Consider the following 16467-nt stretch of genomic DNA (forward strand, 5'->3'; position numbering starts at 1 on the left):
AAAATTGTTACCTCTGCAAAGGATGCCTCTGATCCTGCGGCAGTGAAGGGCAGGTATAAAAGCCAGCCCAAGTCCATGCTCTCTCATCCCCTTCTCTTGCCTCCTCCTCCTTGGGAAGCAGGTGAGTCTGAAGCCCCTTCTCCTCCTCGTCAAAGGTGAGATCTCCATTCTATGGACATCTCAGCTGATGTTGGCTCTGTCCTGTGATGGGGAGCGCCTTGTCATGAAAGAGGGAAGCGGGGAAGAGGTCTGCTTAGAGAGAGTCTGGGACGTGACTGTGGCGGCTTTTGGTTTATTGACTAGGAGAGAGTCATCTTGGGACAAGCTGTTCTTCGTAGGGCCCTGGCCAGATGAAGCAATGAAGACAGTGTGCCTCCTGGCACAGTCTCCATCTTCCCACTCATTGGTGGCCTTGGTTCCTTTCTGAAAGGGTAACCTGGCTGCTCCTCACCTACACTTGTGCTCTACCTCCTCTTTGTCCTTTTTCCCAGGTGCACCTCCGGAGTTAAGACATGTCCTGTTACAACCCGTGCCTGCCATGCCGACCCTGCGGCCCGACCCCGCTGGCCAACAGCTGCAATGAGCCCTGTGTCAGGCAGTGCCAGAACTCCACCGTCATCATCGAGCCCTCCCCCGTGGTGGTGACCCTGCCCGGCCCCATCCTCAGCTCCTACCCACAGAACACTGTTGTGGGATCCTCCACCTCTGCTGCTGTTGGCAGCATCCTCAGCTGTCAGGGAGTGCCCATCACCTCTGGGTGCTGTGACCTCTCTGGCATTTCCAGCCGCTACTATGGCAGAAGGTGCCTCCCCTGATAAAGATGCTGGGAAAACTTCAGGGAGACACCTCAAGGAACTCAGAACATGGTGCTGGGCAGAGGATCGATCTTTTGGATGTTGTTTTCAGGATAGCTGAATGGCTTTGCCTTTCTTTCCATTTTCCTTGATTCCTTTAGTTCCCCAGGGCCGCAACGTTCCCCCAAGCCCAGCCTGATGAGAACCATCTGGCTTCTCCACCTTTGTGGAACAGGCAGACAAACATCATGCAGGAACATCTCCACAGCCAAGGACTGCAGACTCTTGACTGCCCCCAGGGCTCCCTGCACTGCTGTCCTCCACTTGGAGTGACTTTGTTTCCCTCTTTTGTCTCATTAAAGTTCTGCTGCATTCAAGCCTGGCCTCCATGTGCTCCTTCCCTCTGTGGATGCTCCCCAAGCTGCCAAAGGAGAAAGGTGTTGCTCTGGGGTGGAAAGGGGTGAGGGCACAAGGAGACCCTTCTCCATTGGGAGAGGAATGGGAGGTTGGGACCCCCTGCAGAGGCTCCTCTTTTGGGCACCATCCCTTGGAGCTGAGGAAGTCATCCCTGGCTGGGACCATCAGGCCTTGCCTTGCTGTGTCTCTGCCCACAAATGCCCAGAGAGGCAGGAGGCCCTGAGGGGTCAGCAGCCCCATGAGCTCTTGAGGAAGGGCGTTCCTCTTGCTATGGCCAGGGTGGCAGGGGGTGGGTGTGGGGCTGCAGAAGGTGATTTGCTTTGCAGAATGGCAAGGGTGGTAAAGCAGGGAAGAGCCCTTGGGATGGCCCATAGCTGCTACTCCACCTTCATCTCCCCTCCACCACCCAATCTAGGGGCCATGCCAGGCAAGCATGGGCAGGAGTCGCAGGGACATGCTATTACAAGGAGTAGCTGCTGAGTGCATTGAGGCTGGAGATTGGAGCTAAGTGTGTGGAAGCTGAGGGCAGTCAGGGCGTGAGTGAAATGGTGTCTTTCTGAGGGAGATGAAATTGCTCTGTTACAGAGCATGCAGGAGAACCTGAAGATCAGGAAGGATGAGGGTGCTGGGTGCACTTCCCAAGAGAGCTGCAGGCAGGCTCAGAGAGATTTTGTGCTCAGGAATTGGCTGCCATTCTGGAGGGAGAGGTGTCTTTTACATGTAAATCTCATCCCTTCTGATCAGTGGTAACGTCTCTTGGCAGCTACTACAGTCTCATATCCGATTTTTTCATGCATGACAATTCAGATGTCTTGACAAAAGTGTAGGAGTGGAAGAACAGAAATCCCCACATCACTGTCCTCCACCAAAAGGGAATTTTGGCTAATGAAGCTTATCTCAGAACCACTGCTATTTTACACATGCTCTCACCAGTAATGTTTGTTTAAACTGCCTGTGGTGGGTTGACCTTGGCTGGCTGTCAGGTATTTACCAAGCCACTCTATCACACCCCCTCCATCAACAAGATAAGAGGAGAAAATACAATGAAAACCTCATGGGCGAACATAAGGACATAGAGATTCATAACACATTCATAATGCTGCTTCTCTGCTGCTCCTTTCTCCTCATGCTCTTCTCCTGCTGTAGCATTTTGTCTCACCCACGGGATACAGTCCTTCACGAACTTCTCCAGCATGGGGTCCTTCCCACAGGCTGCAGTTCTTCAGGGACAGACTGCTCCAGTGTGGTTCCTCTCCATGGGCCACAGTTCCTGCCAGGATCCTGCTCCAGGGCAGCTTCTCCATGGGCTGCAGCTTCCTTCAGGACACATCCACCTCCTCCATCATGGGGTCCTCCATGGGCTGCAGGGTGGATATCTACTCCACCATGGTCTGCCATGGGCTGCAGGGAGACAACTTGCATCACCACAGTCTTCACCACAAGCTGCAGGGAATCTCTGCTCTGGCACCTGGAACACCTCCTCCCCCTCCTTCTTCACTGATCTTGGTGTCTGCATAGTTGTTTCTCTCACATTTTCTCACTCCTTTCTCACCACTGCTTTCTCAAATATGTTTTCAGGAGCAGCCAGCTTCACTGATTGGCTCAGCTTTGGCCAGCAGTGGGTACATCTTGGAGCCAGCTGGAAGTAGCTTTGTCTGACCTGGGGGAAGCTTCTGGTGTCTTCTCCCAGAAGCCATTCCTGCAGGCCCCCCATGATGAAAACCTTGCCACGTAAATCTAATACACTGTCTTTACTCTTATGATATTATGTGCAGAAACTGTTTTATCTGTAAGAACTTTGGCTGCAGGATAAACTCAGCCAGCTAGTGGTAACAGAGGAGGCTGCAGGCAGCTCCATCTTCCTACAGGCAATTACACCACCTGCACCTGCATGCAAAACACAAGAGGGAAAAGACTAGCACATGAACTAAAGCCAGGAAAACAACATCAAAAAAGACTACATGAACATTCACAGGGTAGCCAAACCATTTTTTTCAGCTGCTCTCTAAATTCATGTTGCTTCTGCATTTCTCTGCCTTTTGAAGATATTTATCCTAAAGGGAGTCTAGAGAAAGCCTCACTACTACAAATCACTTCTGATGTCCCAGACTCAGCGTCTGTAGCCTGAGGGGAGTCTGGTTTATCCCAGACACACAACCCTCTGCTGCCACATGATTGTGTCACTGCTGCTCCCTTTGCAAGGGCAGGGGCTGGTCCCAGACCCTGGAGGAGATCACTAAGACAGATGGGAGCTTCTAAGGCTGTAAGGTTTTTTTGAATTTTTTTTTCTTGTAAAATGGGCATTTGGGTGGCTACAGCAATAGGGATACTTTATAGTTTTTAAATTGTCCTTCACGTGCAGACTTGGGACTTGGACATGTTCAATGTCTGCAAAGGCCATGACAGCTTGGACTCTGCTGTGGTTTCTCTCTGTCGGTTTCTCTCTGTGTTTTCTCTCGGGAAAATAGCTGACTGAACCACTGTCAAACCCTTGAGCTCACTAAAGCTGATGGGGTTGTCTAGCGCCTTATTCATTGCCTTAACTGTAGGGTCTGAAGGACTTGCTAGAATGATCCCAAGAGGTTGAGAGCTGGTGTCTGATGCCCTGGTTCTCAGTGTTGTGTGTGCATGTTCATGGTCACATGCATGTTCATTTGGCTGTACTCATGTGTGCATTCACATGTACCTGTGTGTGCCTGGGGTGATGCACATGCAAACATGATTGTGTACAAATACCGTGTGTGTGTTTGGGCACACCTGTTCATGCGTGTGTATGCGTTTTCTCACATGCATGTGCCTTCATGCAGGTGAGCATGGATGTGTGTGACATTGATCTGCATATATATATGTGTGTGGGCATAGGTGCGTGTGGATGTGTGCTTTTATGTATTATCACTTGTGTACAGAAGTGTACACATATATTTATGCAAATGTACACATGCAGAAGCATGCATGTGTAACCACGTGTGTTTGAGTATCTGTGCATACACATTTGTATGATGGGGTGGCTGTGCATGTGTCTGCGCATGGACTCCTTTGGAAACATGTACACACACCTCTATGTGTGCACACATATAAGTTGCTTTTTGCTGCATGCAAACTCACATGTGTGGTTGTGCCCATGTGCGTGGGACCACGTGTGTGTGCATGCCTGTGAGTGTGCATACCTCTGTGTGCATATAGGTGTGCATGTGTGTGCACCCATGAGGGGTGCATGTACGCACCTTTTTGGATGAGCCTATGTGGGTGGGTGTGCAGTTCTCTTCACTCACTTTTGACGTCATGAGTGATCTCATTATGCCATCAAGGAGCAAGCTGGGCATTGTATTGAAACAGTGATCTGTCACAGGCATCTCATCAAGGATGAGATGTGGGTGGGTGTGCAATTCTCTTCACTCACTTTTGATGTCATGAGTGATCTCATTATGCCATCAAGGGGCAAGCTGGGCATTGTATTGAAACAGTGATCTGTCACAGGCATCCCGCCGAGGATGATATGCGGTGACTGTGCAGGTTGCCGCATGAATGTTGAACTGTTCCTGCCAGAGGTCATCTGAGAAACACTCTGAGGGATAACAGAGTGGAGAAGGGGCCTTCAGCAGCCACCTAGTCCAACCCTGTGTTCAGAGAGGGTCTCAATAGAACAGATTACTCAGGCAAGTTCTGAACACTTCCAATGACAGAGATCCCATAATGTCTCTGCACAATGTACTCCAGCACTTCACCACTTTCATGGAAAAAGTTTTTTCCCTGGTATCTAATCAGAATTACCCATTATTACACTTGTGTCCATTGGCCCTACTCTAATCATGGTTTATCTTCAGAGTCTATCTCAATCTTCTCCGTATCCTCCAGTGAAGTGGTAGTAAGCAGCAAGTATATCTTCCCTTAGCCTTCTTTTCTCCAAGATGAGCAGACCCAGATCTCACATCCTCTCCTTGCACATCATGAGTCTGGCTACCTGACCGTCTTGGTGGCCTCCTCAAGACTCACGCCTGTTAAGCAATATCCTTCCTGGACTGGGGAGCTCCAAACTTGGTGCACTGCACTAGATGATACAGTCTCACAAGTCCCAAACAGAGGAGCAAGATCACTTCCCTGGACTTGCTGGCTACATGCTAATACAGCTCAGGATGCAGTGTACCTTCTTTGCTGCAAGGGCACATTGTTGGCTCATGTTCAGCTGGGTGCCCACTAGAACCTCACATCTTTTTCTGCTGAGCTGCTTCCTAGCCTGCTGCTAGGTGGTTCGTACTGGTGCATGGGGTGGTTCGTACTTGCTCTTGTTGTACTTTTTGTGGTTCTTGTTAGCCCATTTCTCCAACCTGCCCAGATCCCTCTGACTAGCACCCCTGCCCTATATTGTATTGACAACTCCCCACAATTAGGGGTCCTCCACAAACTTGCTGAGAGTGCACTCCTTCCCACCATTCAGGTCATTAATGAAAATATTAAATGTTGTTGCTCCCAGTATTGACCCCTGAGAATTCATACTGTGGTTATTGGCTGCAGCTGGACTTTGCGCCACTGATCACAACTCCCTGAGCTCAACAAGTCAGCTAATTTTCTGTCCCCCTTCTTGTCCACCTATCTAGCCATATCTCACTTGTTTGGTAAGTAACATACTATAGAAGAGAGAGTCAAAAGTCTTGCTAAAATCAAGACATACCACACCCACTCCACAGTGCCACTCACCTCCTCATAGAGAGCAATGAGGTCAGTCAGGCATGATTTGCCCTCAGTAAACCCATGTGAGCTGCTTCCAGTCACTTTATTGTCTTTCATGAGTTTAGAAAAGGCTTCTGAGAGCTTCTTTTCAGGGACTGAGTGGAGACTGATCAGCCAATTCCTTGAACACCCTTGGATGTATCCCAGCTGGTCCCAAGGATTTATCTATGTCCAAATGGCAGTAAGAGCTCCTTACTTCTTTCTTCTGCTGTGGGTGCTGCTTCATTCCCAGAGAGTCTACTGGGAGGCTCAGGTATGCGATGGGTTTGAGGAGAAGCCATACCAGTAAAAACTGAGGCCAAATACCAGTAGAGCACTTCAGTCTTTTCCCTATGCCATGTTCCTTTAGTTCAGTACCTGTTAGGTCCAAGGTCTCAGCCCCTGCCTGACACACCACCAGGCTGATGGGTTGCACAGGTACATCTGACATTGACTTGAACACGAGGCAGGGCCGTGTCTCACACCAGACAACACTGACACTGCAGTGGAAGCAGATCCACATAGCCTGAATGAGGTTGGCAGGAATTCTCAGCCTTTCTCCCTGTCCATAAAGCAAAACCCATCCTTTTAAACTCCCTAGATCTGGGCAGAACTGTGTCCTGGCCTGGAGAACAGCCGTGGGGACTGCCAGCCATGCTGAGGCATTCCCAATATTGTTTACACTGAATAAAACTAAGGATCCAAACTGGTGTGAAACAGTCCTTCTTGGGGCCTGGAATCAGCAGCAGCAGAGTGTGAGCTTTGGAGGAGTAGGAAAAGGAGGACTGAAGATACAGAATATTGCATTTCAGTGCCTGTGCTGAGGACAATTCTCTGCTAGGTTTGTTCTGTTGTTGTTCAGCTGCACTCAGGCTCCTTCTGACTCTGGCTGCTCTGTGGAGCTCATTGACAGAGCAGTGGAGAGTGCTGCTGCCATGAGCAGAACAATCCCTCACACACACACACACTCATGCCCATAAGCATGGAATCATGCACAAATTTTTGCACCCATGTGCATTCACACAAACCCAGCTGCACAAAAGTGCACACAAGACAGGAACACACGTAGGAACACAACCAACTGTGAACTCTGCTGTGGATACCTGGGGACGACTGCGGCAGGGCTAGAACACTCTGGGGAAGAACAAGGGTCCACACCCCTCTCCCTGGTGCAGAAAAGGAGGAGGCAAAACGGGCTAGCAGAATTTTCCTGGGATCATTGTTAGGCAGGATAAGATCAAACCCAGGAGCTGATCCACTTCTTGCCAACAGGGCCACAAAAAGCCCCAGAGGAGTGACGCAGCCTGACATCATTTGCCTTTCCTGGACTCCTCCAGCATGTGAGATGAGTCCTCTGCCCACACTGACATGTTTTGCAGCAGAAATGCTTGGGCCTCTCATCCTGTCACACAAAAGATGCCTCCACTGGGGAATGTGCCTGGCATAAAGCAGGAAATGAAAAGGCAGCGATTCAGGAAACCAAAACACAGCCCATAGCATTAGCTGGGATGTTTTGCATTCACGATGAGCTTGTCAGGAAATAAGCACCTCTCCAAGGGATGCCTCTGGCAGCCTGGGGCAGTAGAGGTCCATGATAAAAGCCAGCCCAACTCCTCACTCGCTCATCCACTTCTCTTGCCTCCTTCTCCGAGGGAACCAGGTGAGTCTGAAGCCCCTTCTCCTTCTCCGCTTTCTCGAAAAGGAGGTCTCACTTCAGTGGACCTCTCAGCTGACACCAGCTTTCTTCTATGCCAGATCATGGGGCTGCTTGTTAGGAGAGAGGGAAGTGGGGAGGAGGTTAGGCATGGAGGGAGGCTGGGACTGTACTGAGGTGGCTTCTGGACTCAGGGACTAATGAGTAACCGCATAGGAGATGATGGCTCTTTTTGGCCCTGTCAGGATGAGCTCAAGAAGCCCTTGTACATCTTTGCACAGCCTCCACCTCCCAGCCCTGCATGTTCTTTGGCTCCCTCATGGTGTGGTGATAGGCTGCACCTCATGCATCCCCATGTTTTGCTTCCTCCCTGCCCTCTCTCCCAGGTGCACCTCAGGCCCCACAACATGTCCTGCTACAACCAGTGCCAGCCGTGCCTGCCCTGCCAGCCCTGCGGCCCGACCCCGCTGGCCAACAGCTGCAATGAGCCCTGTGTCAGGCAGTGCCAGAACTCCACCGTCGTTATCGAGCCCTCTCCCGTGGTGGTGACCCTGCCCGGCCCCATCCTCAGCTCCTACCCGCAGAACACTGTTGTGGGATCCTCCACCTCTGCTGCTGTTGGCAGCATCCTCAGCTGTGATGGAGTGCCCATCACCTCTGGGTGCTGTGACCTCTCCTGCATTACCAGCCGCTACTGTGGCAGCAGATGCCCCCCCTGCTAAAGATGCTGGCAATGGCCTCGGATAAGGACCCCCAGGAACTCCGAACGTGATGCTGGACTGAGGATCAAACTGGCAGACTGGAAGAGGCCAACCTGGGGTCTCTGCAAACATGGCCAATGTCTACCTTTTCTGTCTTCTAGTTACTCTTTTTCTCTTTTCTTTGTTGTCTTGTGCTCCCCTCAAAACCTGCTGTGAGGAGCTCAGAAAACAGCCTGGAGTGACCTGCTACCCTGTCTCTCTTTTATGGGCAGGTCAACAGATGCCCTGTGGGAACTCTGCCACAGGAAAAGGGGAACAGATTCTTGGCTGCTCCTGCTCCTCCCCACCCTTGGAGTGACCTCATTTCCCTCTTGAGACTCATTAAAAATTTGCTGCAACCCTGCCTGTGTCCCTTAGGTGGTCTTTCTGTCTGCATCCTGACTGCTGATGAAGATAACCATTGCTTTGGAGGGGAATGAGGTGGGGGCACAGGGGAACCCTTCATCACTCCTAGAGGTATTGGAGGGTGGGACACATTGCAGCAAGTCCTCTTTCAGGCACTGCTTTTTGAAGCTGAGGAAGACAACCCGAGTCACGACACAGCCAATGGCCATCAGTCCTTGCCTTGCTGCAACTCTGCTCAGAAATACCCCCTTGGCCCTGCAGCACATCATGTGAAGAGGAATCCTGACAGCTGCTGTCCTCAAGAGAGGAACTGTGGGCGTGTGGGAGGTCCCGGGGAGGTCAGCAGTCCCACAGGCTCTTGGGGAAGAGTGCTCCTCTTGCTCTGGCTGGAGGTGTACTGGGCAAGGAGACTCAGAAAAAGACATTGCCAAAGGATGGCTGGAATTGGGAATGGGTAAATAGCCTTGGGGATGGCCCACAGTCCCTCCTCCACCTGTCCCTCCCCTCCATCACCCGATCTAGGGGCCATGGCCAGCACTCTTGCCAATGGGCTGCAGGGACAGCTTCCCCATGCAGCCCTATCACCCTTCAGCACAGCATCTGCCATGGCCCACCTGTTTCCATTTCCAACCTGATGGCTGAGGTGTTGACAAGTTAGTATTGGTATCAGCTACAGCAGGCCACATGCTGGAGTCCCCTGTCACCCCCTGGAGTGAAGGCAGGCCCAGGACAGTGACTGGTGCCCAAACATGCAACACTGCTCTGTGCTGCCTTGTCTTCCTCAAGCACAGCTTTCCTGAGGCCCAGGAACCCTACAGGCCCACAAGTGCCACAACGCAACTCTGGTCTGGAAAAGTGCTGTGTGAGAGGAGATACGCCCAGCTCCTCGGAGACATGGCACTGACAGTGGGGTTTGATTCTGCACTCAGCAGGATCCGTGAGCTGTCCCTGAATGGCACAGGGCATGCAGCAGCCCAACCATAGAGCAGACATTGGAGTGCCTTCCCGCAGGCACCATGCTCCTTCAGCATTCCCAGAGCCCTGCTCCCCACACACAGGCCAGGTCCTTCCCACAACTGCAGACTCTGGGGCCCTGTGGTGTGGGCACTTTGCCCTCACAGACACCCCACACACTGCCCAAGCCACAGGACCAGGATGGAGGACAGGGTCATTCCTTTGTGCTGGCGGCTGCTCAGCTGGAAAGCAGTTTTGCAGAAAATGACCTGGGTTGTCCTGATGGACACCAAGTTGATCATGAGGCAGAAATATGCCCTTTTCTCAAAGAAAGCTATCGCTGACCTGGGCTACATTAAGAGGAGTGTTACCAGTATGTAGAGGGAGGTGATCCTTTCCCTCTACTCAGCACTGGTGACGTGACACCTGCAGTACTCATTCCAGTTCTGGGCTCCTTAGTACAAGGGAGATATGGATGTAGTTGGAAGAGTCCAATGAAAAGTCACAAAGATAATTAAGGGCCTGGAGCGTCTCTCCTATGAGGTAAGGCTGACAGAACTGGAACTGGTTACTCTAGAGAGGAGAAGGCTCAGGGGGGATTTTACCAATGTGTGGTGGGATGACCTTGCCTGGCTGCCAGGTGCCCACCAATATACTCTATCACTCCCCCTCCTCAACTGGACAGGGAGAGAAAATATGATGAAAGGTTCATAGGTCGAGATAAGGACAAGGAAATCAGCAATTACTTCCACACACAAAACAGACTCAACTTGGGGAAATTAATTTAATTTATTGCCAATCAAAATCACAGCAGGATAATGAAAAATAAGAATAAATCTAAAACCACATTCTCCCCACCCCTCCCTTCTTCCTGGGCGCAACTTCGTTCCCGATTTCTCTACCTCCTCCCCTCGAGTGGCGCAGGGGGTGGGGGAATGGGTGTTGCAGTCAGTTCATCACATGTTGTCTCTGCCGCTCCTTCCTCTTCATGCTTTTCCGAAGCTCCAGCATGGGGTTCCACCCATGGGAGACAGCCCTTCACAAACTTCTCTAACGTGGGTCCATCCCACAAGCTGCAGTTCTTCACGAACTGCTCCAGCATGGGTCCTTTCCATAGAGTGCATTCTTTCAGCAACAGACTGCTCCAGCTTGGGTCCCCCAGGGTGCCACAGGTTCTGCTACAAAACCTGCTCCAGCATGGGCTCCCCTCCACAGGACCACAGTTTCTTCCAGGAACCTGTTCCAGCTTTCCATGAGGTCACAGCTTCCTTCAGGACACATCCATCCCTCCTCCATCATGGGGTCCTCCACAGGCTGCAGGGTGGATATCTGCTCCACTCTGGACCTCCATGGGCTGCAGGGAGACAACCTGTGTCACTATGGTCTTCACCATGGGCTGCAGGGGAATCTCTGCTCCACTGCCTGAAGCTCCCATGCCACCTCCCCCTCCTTCTTCACTGACCTTGGTGTCTGCAGAGTTGTTTTCTCTCACATATTCTCACTCCTCTCTCCCAGCTGCTTGTTGCACAGCAGCTTTTTACCTCTTCTTAAATATGTTATCAGAGAAGCACTACCAACGTGGCTGGTTGGCTCAGCTTTGGCCAGTGTTGGGTCTGTCTTGGAGCCAGCTGGAACTGGCATAGTTCTGACATAGGGGCAGCTTCTGTCATCTTCTCATAGAAGCCACCCCTGGAACCTCCTCCACTACCAAAAGTAAACCCAAGACATTATATATAAAAATAACTGAAGGGAAAGTGCAAAGAAGACAGGGAAGGTGCAAAGACGACTCTTCTCAGTGGTGCCAAATGACAGGACCAAAGGCAATGGGCACAGGCTGAAACACAGGAGGCTGGTCAGAAACATCAGGAAACACTTTTTTACTGTAAGGGTGACTGTGCACTGGAACAGGTTGCCCAGAGAGGTTGTGGAGTCTCCCTCCTTGGAGATATTCAAGAGCCACCAGCATATAGTTCTGGGCAACCTGCTCCAGGTGACCCTGCTTCAGAAGGATGGTTGGACGAGGTCACTTCTGGTGGTCCCTTCCAGCCTCAACCATTCTGTGATTCTCCAAGAGACTTTTTACAAAATAACTTTTCCCACAGTTGTTATGCCCTTCCAGGATAGCCGAAGAGGGCTGCTTCCAGTGCATGCCCGTGATCAAAAGCCATAAAGGAGGATTTTACATTTTTAGTTAGTATTCTTTTGTCATAGATCACCATCTGCATCTTCCAAAAGGGCCTTGGTTTCTATTGCCCACTTTTGCTTGTTCCTGGTGATACAGCGCTGCTCTATCATCATCTTCTTAGGGTTGTCACTGTCTAGATTTACACTGTAATCCAACATGAGATCCCTCAGTGCCTCAAAATTGATCTTTCTGCTGTGCGTTGCATTTAGAGTGATGCCTTTAACCTCTAAATTACACTTCTCCAGAGTGCAAGAAACTAGGATTTAGGGCCTGGTGACACAAATTCCATGATATGCTCATCTGGCAGACACTTGCCTGTCAACTTACTGAGCAGGAGGGTCCCAGTTCCCTGGATGACTCACAGATATCACAGAGGCTGTGTCAAGATAAAGGCAATGGTCTTGCAGGGCACCTGAGAGACTGTAAAGCTCTAGGTGTGCATGTGCTGCTGTGAAGCGAGCTATAGAAATGTTAGTATTGTACTCCAGGGTCATGTACCTTTTGATGTGGTTCCATGAGACAGTAGCTGCATCCTCATCAATAAAAACACAAGAGGACGTCTCATAAGCTAGAGAAAAGAGGTAACCACAGAACTCATCTGGTTGTCTTACAATGTTGATGTTGAGTAGGTTGGATCTCTGTCCAAATTTTCCCCAGAGAATTTAAAACAAGATTTTGTCATTTGGCATATCGCGGGGTTTTTCTTACTATGTTCAAGCCTCAAAATGACATCTTTCTGCCTGTCAGGTTACAAGTTTCAACAAGTTTCATGTTGTGAGCAATGCCTGATGTAAATTAATAACTCTGTATCCTTCTAGATATTGTTTAGCTCCAAACCTCTGGATCAGCCAGTCCCATTTCCTGATGTGCTCCATGGAAGCCATGAGGTGGACTGATGCTTCCTCCGACCCTTCTGTATTTGAGGGTGGGGACCAAAATGGACTCTCAAAGGCTCCCTCAGGATTGCAGCAGGCAGCCTCCACAAGGAAACATCCTCATTGTGCTGGAAGGGAGCGAGAGAGGGAAAGAGAAAGACACAGCATGTCCTCACGCAAGGAAAGCCCATGGGTGACCAGCCAAGGATTGTAGGGCTGGGAGAAGCTGGGCCCTTTCCTGTCAAGGCGGCCACAGGCAACCCCACCAGTGTGCCCCAGGCCAAAATCATTTCCCTGCACTGCACCCATCCCGCACTTGAGCTGAGTCTTCTGCACTTCACATTCCTGCCCCATAAATCCTGGAGCCTCTCAATCCCAGCACTCAGATGAAGCCTCTGTGAGGGAATGGGTATGGGATAAGCCAGGAAATGAATGAGTAGTGTTGCGGAAAACAACCACCCAGCCCATGTCATTAGCTGGGATGTTTTCCATTCATCATGAGAACCTTAGAAAATTGCACCTTCCGTAGAAGCTACGTCTCGGTCTGGGGCAGGTCAGGACCACCATAAAAGGCAGCTCAAATCCTCGCTATCTCGTCCACTCCTCTTGTCTCTTTCTCCTTGCAAACGAGGTGAGTCTGAAGCCTTTTCCCCACAACCTTTTCCTGTTCATGAGATGCGTGCTCCTCCATCCTATGCTGGGTCATGGTGTTGCTTGTCATGGGAGAGGGAAGAAGGACAAAGGTCTGACTCAGAAAGTATGCAGAATTTGACTGAGGAGGCTCTTCATTGAAGAAATAGGCAGCAGCCTCTTTGGGCCTGGCAACACTTTGCAGTACTGTGTCAGGATGAGGCCAAGAAACCCTTTGGCCTCACTGCCCAGTTTCTACCTCCTGGCTCAGCAGGTGCCTTTGAAACACTCATGGCAGGGTGACAGACTTATGGTGGGATGGTCCTTACCTGTGCCTGCGTTCTGATTCTTCCTGACCCTCTCTCCCAGGTGCACCTCCAGACCCTTACAGAATGTCTTGCTACGACCAATGCCTGCTGTGCCGACCCTGTGGCTCGACCCCACTGGCCAACAGCTGCAATGAGCCCTGTGTCAGGCAGTGCCAGAACTCCACTGTTGTCATCGAGCCCTCCCCCGTGGTGGCGGCCCTGCCTGGCCCCATCCTCAGCTCCTACCCACAGAACACCGTTGTGGGATCCTCCACCTCCGCTGCTGTTGGCAGCATCCTCAGCTGTGATGGAGTGCCCATCACCTCTGGGTGCTGTGACGTCTCTGGCATTTCCAGCCATTACTGTGGCAGAAGGTATCCCCCTTGCTAAAGCCACTTGTGACAGCCCAGACAAGGAATCCAGGAATCCAGACCTAGATTCTGGACTGAGGACAGAGCTTCTGGCCATTGATTTGAGAGAGGCTGAGCATCCAGTGCTGCCCTTCCAAAGAAGGGCAGCTGGGCCTTTCTGAAAACATGGTGTCCCGGTTTCGGCTGGGATAGAGTTAAATTTCTTCCTAGTGCTGTGTTTTGGATTTAGTATGAGAAGAATGTTGATAACACAGAGATGTTTTCAGTTGTTGCTAAGTGCCCTCCTAATCCAAGGACATCTCCCATGCCTACTGACTGAGCTAGGTACACGAGATGGGAGGGAACGTAATCAGGACAGCCAGCCCAGATGGCTAATGGGGTATTCCATACCATGTGACATCATGCTCAGTATATGAATGGTAGGCGTGATCCAGGAAGTACCGATCGCTACTTGGTTATCGGTCAGCGCGGGTGGTGAGCAATTGCATTGTGCATCACTCATTTTGTATGTTCTATCATTATTTATTATCATTATTTTCTCTTTTCTGTTCTATTAAACTGTCTTTATCTCAACCCACGAGTTTTTCTCACTCTTACCCTTCCGATTCTCTCCCCGTCCCACTGGGGGGGTGGGGGGAGTAAGTGAGCGGCTGAGTGGTATTTGGCTGCCTGCCAGGTTAAACCACGACACATGGCCAAAGTCTAACTTCCTTGCCTTCCACTCTCTCCCATCTCTTTCTTGTCTTCTGGGCTGTAAGACCCCCAGAGCCAAACTGGGGGATCTGCTGACCACTCTTCCTCCATGTAGCAGGCAGATGGATGGCCTGTGGGATCTCCACTGTGGGCAATGGGTGCAGACTTTTGACAGCTGCTAGTGCTCTCCCTGCTCTGGCCCTCTCCTCTGGAAGTGATCTCATTTCCCTCTTCACAGTCATTACAGTATTCTGCATTTCAACTTCTGCCTCCATGTAATCCTTTTTTGGTGTCGTCTCGAGTTGTCAAGGAAGAAAGGCATTGTCCTGGGTGGTGGGGGGTAAGGTGGGGGCTCAAGCGGACCTTTCATTATTCCCAGAGTAATGGGAGGATGGGACACAGGACAATGCACTCCTTCCAGTCACTGTCTCTTGAAGCTAAGGAAGACATACTCAACTCCTCCTAAGCCAGTGGCGATCAGGCCCTGCATCAGGCTTTTGACCCGGTCCCCCACAACATCCTTCTCTCTAAATTGGAGAGATATGGATTTGATGCATGGAGTGTTCGGTGGATGAGGAATTGGTTGGATTGTCACATCCAGAGGGTAGTGGTCAACAACTCAACGTCCAGATGGAGATCAGTGACAAGTGGTGTCCCTCAGGGGTCCGTACTGGGACCAGTACAGTTTAATATCTTCATCGATGACATGGACAGTGGGATCGAGTGCATCCTCAGCAAGTTTGCAGATGACACCAAGCTGAGTGGTGCATTTGACATGCCTGGGGATGGGATGCCATCCAGAGGGACCTGGACAAGCTCAAAAAGTGGGCCCGTGTGAACCTTGTGAGGTTTAACATAGCCAAGTGCACGGTCCTGCACCTGGGTTGGGGCAACCCCTGGTATCAATACAGGCTGGGGGATGAAGGGATTGAAAGCAGCCCTGCCGAGAAGGACTTGGAGGTACTGGTGGATAAAAAGTGGGATATGAGCTGACAATATTCGCTCACAGCCCAGAAGGCAACCATATCCTGGGCTGCATCAAAAAAACTATGGCCAGCAGGTCAAGGGAGGTGATTCTGCCCCTTTACTCTGCTCTGGTGAGACCCCACCTGCAGTACTGCATCCAGCTCTGGAACCCTCAGCACAGGAAAGACATGGACCTGTTGAAATGAGTCCAGAGGAGGGCCACAAAAATTATCAGAGGGATGGCACACCTCTCCTATGAAGAAGGGCTGAGAGAATTGGGGTTGTTCAGCCTGGAGAAGGCTTCAGGGAGACCTTATTGTGGCCTATCAGTACTTAAAGGGGGCTTGTAAAAAAGATGGGTACAAACTTTTTAGCAGGGCCTGTTGCGATAGGACAGGGAGGAATCGTTTTAAACTAAAAGAGGATAGATTTAGACTAGGTATAAGGAAGAAATTTTTCACAATGAGGGTGGTGAAACACTGGAACAGGTTGCCCAGAGACATGGTAGATGCCCCATCCCTGGAAATATTCAAGGTCAGGTTGGATAGGGCTCTGAGCAACCTGATCTAGTTGAAGATGTCCCTGCTCATTGCAGGGGGGTTGGACTAGATGACCTTTAAAGGTCCCTTCCAACCCAAACTACTCTATGATTCTATGATGCTATGATTCTATGATCTTTGCTCAGATACGGCCCCATGGCCTTAGAGCACGTCCTGCAGACAGGGAGCCCAAGTACTGCTATCCCCCAGCGAGAAGCCTGGTGCTGCTGGAGGTTCTGAGAGGTCAGCAGCTCAGAAGCTTGTGCAG

General features: G+C 50.8%; 1 protein-coding gene and 1 pseudogene across 1 annotated transcript; both read left to right on the forward strand.

Annotated features, from left to right (window-relative positions):
* Positions 1-22: 22 nt before the first annotated feature.
* On the forward strand, positions 23-815 carry LOC142092104 (feather keratin Cos2-3-like; annotated as a pseudogene).
* Positions 816-7439: 6624 nt separating this feature from the next.
* LOC142092103 (feather keratin Cos1-1/Cos1-3/Cos2-1-like) lies at positions 7440-8676 on the forward strand. Its single transcript, XM_075171837.1, has 2 exons — positions 7440-7578; positions 7959-8676. The coding sequence occupies exons 1-2, from the start codon at positions 7510-7512 to the stop codon at positions 8292-8294; spliced, it is 405 nt and encodes a 134-aa protein (XP_075027938.1). The 5' UTR covers positions 7440-7509; the 3' UTR covers positions 8295-8676.
* The last annotated feature ends 7791 nt before the right edge of the window (positions 8677-16467 follow it).

Source organism: Calonectris borealis, chromosome 22, assembly GCF_964195595.1.
Source record: "Calonectris borealis chromosome 22, bCalBor7.hap1.2, whole genome shotgun sequence".
NCBI classification, from domain to species: Eukaryota; Metazoa; Chordata; class Aves; order Procellariiformes; family Procellariidae; genus Calonectris; species Calonectris borealis.